Below are 11,929 nucleotides of genomic sequence, written 5' to 3'. Positions count from 1 at the left end.
AAAGTAAGACACTCTAACTTAACTAACCTACTTATGCTCTCCCATATGAATGCTCCCACAAGATACATCCTTCCTGATGGAACAACTTTGGTTCGCTAAATAGTTGCTTATTAATGAAAAATTAAGGAAACATTTATAACTACAACCCAATGGTAAGCTGCTGAGAATATAACATAACTACAGTATATATACAGTATATCAAAGTTGCTGTGAGAAGCCTATCTGGAAAAGGCATGGAGACCCAATATTCACGAATTGTATGACAGTGATAGGAATTGGTATGTTTATTCATATTTCTAGAGATTTTCAAGATATGCAAATATAACTTTAAGGTATTTATTTGAAATACAATTGACAAGAATGACAAGGAAAAATATAGGTTTTTCTAGTTGGATTTTCTGATATGTTTTGCAAGATAGCTTCATTTTCCATTGCAAATTACTGTTGACATGGTTAGGTAACTGTTGGCATGGTTATGGTACCGCTGATATGGTTAGGTTTACTGTTGACATGATTAGGCTACTGATGTACATTACCAGGAAGGTTAGGTTGGTTGTTGTTGGGGTTTCAAATGGCAATATTTTTTTCTAGTCGAAAATCACATGTAAATATATTTTCTTTCCGCTTAGAGGCGTCCACCGTATTATAAATATTTTCCAATATTTATTTCGGAATAACACTGCACCGACATTCAATTTTGCTTTGGTCTATTTTATTTCTTCATTTTCTCTAAAAGTCATCATGTACTTTGTAACAGATGTAATGATTTTATTACCTTTCTTTATTCTGAGGAAAAGCATGAAAAATCAGATGGGGGAAAATCATTTTCGTCCTATTGCAAACCACACACGGGTGATGATGGCTACGCCCACTCATGATTGAAATGAATGCCCGCTTTGTGAAAAAGTAAACAAACAGACGATGTAGGCAGGTGAAATGCTACGCCATCTTCATTTCATGCCAGGAACTAAATTGTATGCGGCCGATGCGGCTGTGGCTTGAGCTTCCCATCTTTCGTGTATTGTCTTTGCGTTTACCCCAAGTAACGAGATTCAAATAATGACGTCATAGCCAAGGATTCTACAGTCCAAGGTCTAGACTTTGCTGTGGTTGACGTTTGAGGACAGACACAAATACTTACTTTGTTTGATCTTTGTTGGTTGTCTATTTGTTTATTTTTCTAAGGGAAGACTAAAGAGAATTATAGAAGTATACATTCTATTTATATTCAGTTTTTTATTTGGGTGAAAATAGATTTTAAGGACTTGAGGAAATCTAATGCAATTCATTTTCCATATTGAAACGTAGGAGTTATGTATATTCAACAGATACGCTACCAAAACACGAAAGCCTTCTCGTCTTACGACTCTAGAGAGAGAGAGAGAGAGAGAGAGACAGAAGAAGAGAGAGAGAGGGAGCCTCTTATTATTCATTGAGTTTTCTTACTCCTGACTTTAAAAGATATTTACATTAATTTCAGCCTTTACGCCCCACCAAAGGCCTGCATGTTATCTTTTATTTTGGGGGTGGGGGTTGGGGTTTTGGGTTGGGGGTGGGAGGGTCGACCAATCGCTGGGATATCAACTTTAGGTTTAACGCCCCACCAAAAGGTGCCTTTGAATTTGCAGGGGTGGGGGGGGGGGCGGTGCTGGCGGTTTGAGACGACCAAGCTGGGACAGTAACTTGGTCCTTTAAGCCCCACCAAAGGCTATCTTGGATTTTGGGGGGCGTGACCGACCAAGCTGGGACATTAGCTTCAGGGTTTATTCCTACAGAATCTGTATTCGTCCCTTGAGTTTCTACGTCTGTCTGCCTGCTGCCTCTAATTAACTGGTTTACAAAACAAAATTTAATTTTTTTTTTTGGTCTGAGGCAAGAATGGGGATAGGTGTTTTTTGCTAATTTGGGTGTGCTGAATTCCAATTTATAACTAGTTTTGCTCTATCACCTCTAGTTTTCTGGCTTTTAAATAGTCTCATTTTAGTATAAACAGAGAATATATGTGCACATTTCAAGAGTTGCAGCAGCTTATAACAGATAAAACAGGATAGATAACTAGAGGTGATGAGTAAAAACGGATTTCAAATTTGAATTAGGTAAAAACGGGTATTTTTGTGCTTGCCTCAATTTCTTTGTAAACCAGTGATTATGAATACGTTTGATTGGGACAAATGAACTTAACGCTTCTTCTTCAAGAATAACGAAACGTAAGCATTCTTTACATTCTTCAAACCATAAACATGATGAGCATTATCGAGAATAATAGCGGAGAAATAGTATCATTCACACGAACAGTAGCAGAAGTAACATTAGTCACTATGGTCGCCAGTAAGTCTTACTATTAGTAACAGTAATAGTGTTCACTATTAGAAGCTTTCCCATTCCTTAACGTTTTGCCTCTGAGGCACCACTCATTCATAATAATCGCTGGACAGCCCTTATGCAAATTTATTAGGTCTCGGGGCGTGGGTGGTTCTCAGGTATATATTCTTATTAAGTAGACTACAGGTGCCTTTTAAGAGACTTGAGATAAAAAGGAGAGAGACAAGAGAAAGTGGAGGCTGGAAAGCTCTAAAGAAAGTGAGGCGTTGGTTCATAACAGGAGAAAAACAAAGACGTTTATTTTTACAAATTTATTTCAATTCTTGGTTACATACATAGTACAAAAATATAGAAAATATATAATAGAACAAAGGAACGAAGCTTCAGGAGATGCGGTAGGGCAGAGAGTTTAGAGGGAGAGAGAGAGTTTAGAGAGAGAGAGAAAGAGAGAGAGATAGAGAGAAAGAGAGAGAGCAATTAAAGAACAGCCAGTAACATATTAGAAAAGCACAGGTTACATGAACACTTCTAAAGTGGAGCTGTGATATTACATTATACATAATTAGTCAGTCCTAGTTCACTCAAAAGCTATGCGCATACAAAAATGCAGTGTATGTATATGCATATTCATATGTATATATATATATATATATATATATATATATATATATATTATATATATATTATATATATATATATATATATATATATATATATACATATACATGTGCGCATCCAGTTATATACATGAGTGTAATATATATATATTATATATATATATATTAATATATATATATATATATATAGTATATATATATATATATATATATATATATATATAATATTATAGATAATAGATATATAATATATATTATATATATATATTATATATATACATATACATGAGGTATGTATATATATATATATATATATAATATATATATATATATATATATATATATATATATATATATATATATAATATATATATATATATATATATACCTACTACACTGTAGCTAATTTTCAGACTTGGTAGCTATTATATTCACATGGATTTTTCTAAGACCTCTCTCATGACGGACGAAAAAAACGTCACAAAACAATTTTTGGAAAACCTGTGTGCGCCATCTAGCAATACTATGCCTAATCTGTTGTTTACATTTTTAGAGTTTCAGACCGAAAAGAAATTGTACGAAATGTTTCGTCACGAAGGCATGGAAGGTCATTTCAGTGCTCTCTATATATTGAGAAGCAATGACATGATGTTTTGTATATAATTTTGCTTTCTTCTCGTCGTAGGATTGTGAGCTAGGCATTGTAACTTTCAAGATATAGAGGCATTTTCCTGACAATAATAAACTCTGTCCCGAAATTCTTGTCGAGATGCTTGTGTACGATATAAATAAGTACTGAAGTTGAGTAAAGTTGAACAGTTCCAGGTTCTTCTACAGCATCCCACTTTTAGTCAAAAGAGGATCAAACCTTTTCTCGATGAATATTTATCAAACGACTACTTTTCCAAGTTCCATCACAAAAATGACAACTGTACAGGAGGAAAGCCCGCGTGAGTGCACAAATTTGAAAGTGAGAAATGAAGGATATGTACAGAAATTTAACTTTTGCTCTTCTCTGTGACAAATGCTCATTTTACTCTACAAAACAGCCTGTGCTAAGTCTCCAAAGAATTGCAAATTGGGCTACGAGAATGATTCTTCTGTCGTCTGTGAATGGACTCGACTTTTCAGTGCCTTTGAATGTAAAGGTGAGTTTACACTAGGCTTCACCCCACGCTGCATACATAAGACTCATTACCAAACTCCTCCCAAATTCCTGTTAGCCCCGCCTACTGGACTGCTCATTAGGGTGACAGTGGTGTGGCGTGACTCTTGATGAGCAGTCCAGTAGGTGGGACTGACAAAAATTTGGGAGCACATTGTAGGTGTAAGACTCATCACCAACTCCTCCCAAATTCCTTTTAGCCCCGCCTACTGGACTGCTCATTAGGGTGACAGCGTGGCGTGACTCTCGATGAGCAGTCCAGTAGGTGAGGCTAACAAGAATTTAGGAGGAGTTGGTGATGAGTCTTACGCATGTAGCGTGGGGTGAAGCCTAGTGTGAAATCACCTTTAGTCTTGATTTTGACTTGTGCTATAAATAGATTGAGGCTTCGTGAAAAAGGTATAATGAATCTGGGATCCTTGACAGACATCCAGGGGAGATATTTTAAGTATATTCTCTAGGAAATTTGACATTAGCTCAAAATTTCTGCTTATAAAAGTGAAGCTGAAGATGCTTTTTTCCAGCAAGAGGCAACTGAGTCATTCCTCATAAAATGTCAACATTTGACAGCATTGTGCTAAGCAGAAAGCCACGCCCCGCGAACACAGCTTTAGAGTGTTGCCAGATGCTGCCAGATCTGAGTTGCCAGCTGCTGCCACATCTGAGTTCCCAGATTCTACCAGATCTGTGTTGCCAGATGCTGCCAGATCTGAGTTGCCAGCTGCTGCCAGATCTGAGTTGCCATTTGCAGTGAAGAGTATTTCATAGTATTCTCTGATGGAATGTTTTTTATGAGTCAAAATGAGAGTATCATAGAAAATGGACCCATTCATTCATACTCCTAATCAAGTATGCGTCCAAACCAGGCGTGAAAAGGCTAAATGGATTAATTGACTTGTAAGCTTGCAAGAAATAAAAAATACTTTCACTTCACACCTAACATTTTAAATTAGAATACTTTATTATACTTACGTATATTTCCTTCTTTATTGAATTTGATCAAATTCTATGTACAAAATTAGGCTGCAAATACTCAGTTAGATTAGCTATTTGTTGTTAAAGTCAATGCTCATGTTCTCCAAATCGCCCACAAACTCAAGGAATATATTCTCTAATAAAACGTACTAAAACTTACCTTTTATATATCAAGGATGTTTCCCTATCGATTATAATATATGCAACATATATTATTCATTAGCAATAAAATCTTCCTAGTTCACATAATTGCCTTCTGAAGTGATTAGGACATCACCATTTATCTCGTCGTCTGCACCTTATCAAAACTGCCTTATCTCGGTGCAATGATTAGCATAAAAAATCAACAACAAACTGTCTCTATGTACATTTCTAAACCTTAGCTACTGAGTTTCGAAAGAGATCTATCTTTCATTAGTTTTTTGTCAACAGTTTTTATATAAATTCATTGCACTATAGTTTTTTTTTTTTTTTTGTTCCCAAGCTGACAGTGAATATCGGCAGCTGATATCGCTCGAGCTCACGTGATTGGAAGACGCTCACGTTGCTCCCCTCCTATTGGCTACAACGATATCAAACTATGGATATTTACTGCCAGCTCGTGCGCCTTCCCCCACCCCGAACGAAATAACGAATTGCTGTAGCACAACTAAGTCACCTGACTAGGTTGTGGGTAATTGTACCGCATGACCAATCATCATTCCCTTCTAAGTCTCTCAAGCAAAACAATGCAAGAAAAAAAACAACGGGCAAGAACAACAACCGCACACTGATGCTTTCCCACTCCCAAGCGGCTGCGCAACAATTAGCGGGAGGAGGAGGAGGAGGAGGAGGAGGAGGAGGAGAAGGAGGAGGCGGAAGAAGAATAGGGGGTGGTTTCACTGTATACATATCTATAGACACACACAAAACTTCTTATACCATACCATTTAACGCCTTAGTTGCTTAAGAAGATTCTAAGACTCTCTTACGCGACTAATCTATAGATAGTATCACTTAATGCCGTGGCAGATAAGTTAACTCTAAGTTTAAGTTTAGTGAACGAAACCACGCGACTAAATGTAGCTTTATTTCGAAGCTGTTTTTTTTAGTAATTGGGCTCTCCAGAAGTAATCTACTTTCCTTCTAAGTTTGTAGAATGTCCAAGGATGTTGAGGACACTTGCGCTGGTGGTGTCTTACAGCCCGTAGCCCACCAGCAAATGTCTCCATAAAGTCAGTAACATGACCTTAGTCAGTCAAAGCGTTACTGCAAATGTTTCCACAATTATTATTATCATTATATCATTCAGAAGGTGACACTATTCATATAGAACAAGCCTGCTGGGGCTATTGGCTCGAAATTCAATTCCCGAAGAATATGGTGCTTAAGTCAGTAACTTTACCTTAGTCAGACAAAACGTTATTGCAGATATCTCCGTAAGTTCAGTAACTCTACCTTATTCAGTACAAAAGTTATTGCAACTGTCCCGATAAGTCAATAACTCTACCTCAGTCAGTCTAAATGTTATTGCAACGGTCTCCATAAGTCAGTAACTCTACCTCAGTCAGTCCAAAAGTTATTGCAACTGTCTCCATAAGTCAGTAACTTTACCTCAGTCAGTCTAAATGTTATTGTAACTATCTCCATAAGTCAGTAACTTACCTCAGTCAGTCCAAAAGTTATTTCAACTGTTCCCATAAGTCAGTAACTTCACCTCAGTCAGACGAAAGGTAAATTAAGTTCGTGTTATTGATTTTATGAGAAGGAGACTATAGCTTCAGTTACCTAGCACATAATAGTGTAGTAACAATGTTGTTAGTCGTACCAAGATGGGTTGTGATGACAAAGTACACATCTCTGAGTATTTAAAAAATTACTTTTTCATCATTGGTAACTTTGAAACACATGGTTACTTACGTACGTATCAACATTTTAAAATGAATTCAGGCAGCTTTCGTAATGCGTTATTTTTGCTGTAAACCACAATCGTTTCAAATACTTTGTTTTAATTTTTTGATTTTCTCTAGTTCGTATCACAATGACTTTCGTGATTTTATTTCCTTACATTATTATAGTATCTTCACAAATCACTTATGACTTACATCTTTTAATACCCTTTTGATTTTCAAATTTGCTATTACTCAGACAATGGTTTACACTAAAAAACATTTTACAATTACAAAACTTTTTTATCCCAGTTCACAACAAATGTAGTTTATCTTTTCAAATCTCCCGCCTACATTTCAGTCAGAATCTGACTCCAGAGGAACAAACTCCAAAAAATATTCACCTTTTCTAACCTTTTCAGATATTTGATTTCGCCTAAGGTCACCTTGACAATACTTCTAAAATTCCACGTGGAAATCACTTTGATTACGTGCTAAAAACATTCAGGAATTTTTTCCTTTACCTTTATCTTTCAGATGGACTCCTCTTGAAAACTAGGCATTCGCCTCATTTTGTCTTCGTGTGTGTTTTAAATCACTCGTGCTTCACGACGTTTTAGCTTCTTTCATTCTGAAGTCACTTTGTTTTCACATACCCACTGTGCCTTTATTACAAGCTGGAACCTCGACAAATACGAGCTGTAACAGGTGACAGGCAAATTCAGAAATTAAAATACGAAAAAGCCCAAAACATCCTTTTCAATAATCAAAGCTTCTCGTTGGTCTGTAGTTTTTTTTCGACGTTGATGAACGAAAGTGTTGCTTTTAAAATCTACTAAAATCTCTGTCTTTCTTTCGTAAATGGATGTGGGCTTGAGAACACTTACCAAACGTGACTTTTAGAGTGATGTGAGAGTTGGTAGATCTTCCTAGCAACAACACTTGCCAAAATGTGACTTCCAGAATGATGTGAGAGTTGGTAGATCTTCCAGGCAATAACTCTTGCCAAAATGTGACTTTCAGAATGATGTGAGAGTTGGTAGATCTTCCTAGCAACAACACTTGCCAAAAAGTGACTGTTAGGTGATGTGACTACTGACGAGTCTCTTTAGGAATCCCAAAGTCTTCAGTACATCTTGTGGTACCAGAAGAGAAGGTGGTCACCATCGTTGACAATGAGTTCCTTCACGCCTGGGTGAGAAGAAGAATGAATCATTGACTTGAAAGGAATAATAATAATAATAATAATAATAATAATAATAATAATAATAATAATAATAATAATAATAATAATAATAATAATAATAATAATAATCCTATTAAATAATATTCCTGCATCATTTGACATTGTATAAGATAAAAGAATTAGACGTAAGTGAGATGACTCTATAATTATTTTATTCAGTGAAAGCTTGCTTATCAAGGAAAGAGACTTAGGTCATATTTTATGTATGTGTATATATATATATACATATATATATAATTGTGTCTTTATCTTGTTTCTGCATTCGAAGATTCAATTATGGAATTCTTTCGAAATTAACCCTGTAAACAGAACATAAGAGAGGGTATACTTCCTTCTTTTAATAATAATAATAATAATAATAATAATAATAATAATAATAATAATAATAATAATAATAATAAAATAATAATAATAATAATAATAATAATAACTCTTTGAGACATACAGTCATTAAAGAGACTGTATGTCTCAAAGAGGGTCTTCTTCAATAATAATAATAATAATAATAATAATAATAATAATAAAAATAATAATAATAATAATAATAATAATAATAATAATAATAATAATAACTCTTTGAGACATACAGTCATTAAAGAGGACTGTATGTCTCAAAGAGGGTCTTCTTCAATAATAATAATAAATAATAATAATAATAATAATAATAATAATAATAATAATAATAATAATAATAATAATAATAATGGAGAAACAAAACCACAGTTACGTAAATGTACATATATTCAAATTCAAATTTAAATATATGTACATTTACATAACTGTGGATTTTGTTTCTCATTTGAAGACTCGGGCTACTATGAGGATCTAATAATAATAATAATAATAATAATAATAATAATAATAATAATAATAATAATAATAATAATAATAATAATAATAATAATAATAATAATAACCAATTTTACAACAGACTTGAATAACATCCAATTAACCAAGAGACTGAAGAAGTATTAATTGACAACGCAAACAAACTTTTAACTTGGAAAAAAAGTCCTCATTTCTGTACCTGTTCCAACGGCGTTCTCCTCTCCAGGATGCTGCCCTGGGACAGGAGACTCCCGAAGGCGGTAGAGGCGCCAGAAGAGCTGGATGTCCTTGTCTTCCTCCTCTCCCCACAGGGTGTGGATGTAGTACCCATCTCCCCAGTGGAGGGCAGAGAATCTGTAGAAGGAGGGTGAAGGAGAATGGTATTAACATTAAGTCGTGTCAGTTTTAGTTTTGGGGTCATACAACTAACAAGAAAAAGGAGTATTACAGTCAGGCTAAACTGGGCTAATTGATATAATATATGCAACTGGGTAGATGCAATGAAACTGAATAGGGTATTTAAGTCAAGTTAAACTAGGTTAAAAGGGTATAATGCATGCAACTATGTAGACTGGGTAGATACCACTGGGGCATTAAAGTCAAGTTAAACTGGGCTAATTGATATACTGTATGTAAATGGGAAGATACAATGAAACTGAAAAGGTTATTTAAGTCAAGTTAAACTAGGTTAGTGGGTATAATACATGCAGCTATGTAGACTGGGTAGATACAATCAAAGGACTGGGTAGATACAATCAAAGGCACAGGGGCATAACAGTCAAGTTGAACTGGTCTAATGGGTATACTATATGCAAATGGGTTAGATTCAATTTAAGTGACTAGAGTATCAAAGTCAAGTTAAACTGGGCTAATGGGTAGATAAAGTTTAAGTCACTGGGGCATTAAGATAGAGTTTAACAGGACAAATTGCTAAATAAATCAAACTTACTGAAATCGGAAGTCAACATGAGCTGCTTTCCTCATGACCAAGAAGAATGTGGTGTTTTCGGGGACTGTGAAGGTCATGTTGAAAGTTTTCTCAGCTTTCTGTCCTTTCCAGAGGTAGTAAGACACGTTGATCTGTGAGGTTCAAACAGAAAACAGATGAGTAACTGTGTGTGTGTGAGAGAGAGAGAGAGAGAGAGAGAGAGTCCAATTGGCAGTTTCGAATTCGTTGAAAATTGAGATAAGAAGGAGAGAAACTAAGTTGAAAAGGAAATGATAATACTTGAAATAACCTGATTACTTTTTTCTTTGAGAGAGAGAGAGAGAGAGAGAGAGAGAGAGAGAGAGAGAGAGAGAGAGAGAGAGAGACAGACAGACAGACAGACAGACAGAGAGAGAGACAGAGACAGAGAGAGAGTCCAATCGGCAGTTTCGAATTCGTTGAAAATTGAGATAAGAAGGAGAGAAACTAAGTTGAAAAGGAAATGATAATACTTGAAATAACCTAATTACTTTTTTCTTTGAGAGAGAGAGAGAGAGAGAGAGAGAGAGAGAGAGAGAGAGAGGAGAGAGAGAGAGAGAGAGAGAGAGAGAGAGAGAGTTAGAGTCCACTTGGCAGTTTGTTGAAAAATTGAGAGAATTTGTTGAAAATTTCGAGATAAGAAAGAAAAAACTAATTTGAAAAAATAAATTATAGTACCAGAAATAACCTGATTACTTTTCTCTTTGAGAGACAGAGTTACAAGGTGTTACAAGGATTAGAATGTCTCAAAGACTTGTTAGTCCACCCGAGGAGACATCGTGTGCTCACTTATCTGTAAGAGCAGGTTTTACTGTTCATTCACAGTGTCCTAATAATTTTGTCTAGCTTTCTTTTAAACTCTTCCACAGAGAGAGAGAGAGAGAGAGAGAGAGAGAGAGAGAGAGAGAATTGTTTATTCATAGATTTCCGTCTATAAATTAAATCCCTTTTACAATCACTTTTTATACAATCACTAAATTTTATCCTAAATTTTATCGTAGATATTGAAGAGCAAAGAAACTCTATCTTCTATCAAGTCTTATTGGGAATAAAACTTGCTAGGAAATATACAATACAAAAGGAAAGAGGAAAAAGCCTTAAAAACCAGAGGGAAATTAAGTAGCTGATTATATCAAGGCATAAATAAACAAATAAATAAATAGATAAACGGGAGACACCCACCATCTTCACAGGAGGAGGATAAATGGTGGGACTTGGAGTTGTTGGAGGGTCCTCAAAACTTATAGGTAGGAAATCGTCTGGCATCAGGAGACTGTCAACTGTAGGAGGAAAAAGATACGGTTATTATAGTCACTCTCTCTCTCTCTCTCTCTCTCTCTCTCTCTCTCTCTCTCTCTCTCCTCTGAATAATCCAAAGTTACGCAAAGACCCTAGATGGGGACTTAGGATTAGATATATTAATAACCCAATTTAGAAAGGAAATGCTGAGGGCACACTCATTGAAAGCTCTCTCTCTCTCTCTCTCTCTCTCTCTCTCTCTCTCTCTCTCTCTCTCTCCCAAACAAATCGGAACTATAATTACACTAACTGTACAAAATCACGGTTCTAATTCGAGGAAAAAATTCAAAGCTCTACAATGTTTTTACTCCCTCATTTAAAGAGGGATCACTTTATATTTAAGTATATTTAAGTATATATTTAACAATTTCAACAAACTACCTGACTCAATCACCGGTCGTCTCCCCTTCCCCACTCCCCCTCCACCCACCCCCCTGGAAACCCCGCCTCCCTGGAATCCAGCCAAATGTCCCGGAAAGGCCCCCGTATCTAAATATGCACCACCTACTTGGGATCTCATTATCGTCGATGGTGTCCTCGTCTATCTTGGGGCACTTCCGGAGGGCCACGTCCAGAAGGGTGCTGCCCCCGAGGATGGGCAGGACGGCGTTGGTGTCGAACAGACCGCCGAAGGACCCGTCT

The 11,929-nt window shown here is 35.9% G+C and overlaps 1 protein-coding gene across 1 annotated transcript in view; it reads right to left on the bottom strand.

Moving 5' to 3' along the window:
• Nucleotides 1–3,331: 3,331 nt before the first annotated feature.
• The window catches only part of LOC135209085 (uncharacterized protein CG3556-like), a 15,648-nt gene continuing 7,050 nt past the window's right edge, over nucleotides 3,332–11,929 (bottom strand). The window contains exons 5-9 of the mRNA XM_064241675.1: nucleotides 11,796–11,929; nucleotides 11,171–11,268; nucleotides 9,971–10,101; nucleotides 9,221–9,375; nucleotides 3,332–8,138 (exon numbers count right to left, since the gene is read on the bottom strand). The exon at nucleotides 11,796–11,929 is cut by the window's right edge and continues 77 nt beyond it. Of these exons, the coding sequence (XP_064097745.1) occupies nucleotides 8,074–8,138; nucleotides 9,221–9,375; nucleotides 9,971–10,101; nucleotides 11,171–11,268; nucleotides 11,796–11,929 (583 nt within the window). The 3' untranslated portion in view covers nucleotides 3,332–8,073. The remainder of the gene's footprint in view (nucleotides 8,139–9,220; nucleotides 9,376–9,970; nucleotides 10,102–11,170; nucleotides 11,269–11,795) is intronic.

This window comes from Macrobrachium nipponense, chromosome 37 (genome assembly GCF_015104395.2).
Source record: "Macrobrachium nipponense isolate FS-2020 chromosome 37, ASM1510439v2, whole genome shotgun sequence".
NCBI lineage: Eukaryota > Metazoa > Arthropoda > Malacostraca > Decapoda > Palaemonidae > Macrobrachium > Macrobrachium nipponense.
The sequence above is the reverse complement of the archived record's forward strand: the minus strand, read 5'-3'. Positions and strand labels throughout refer to the sequence as shown.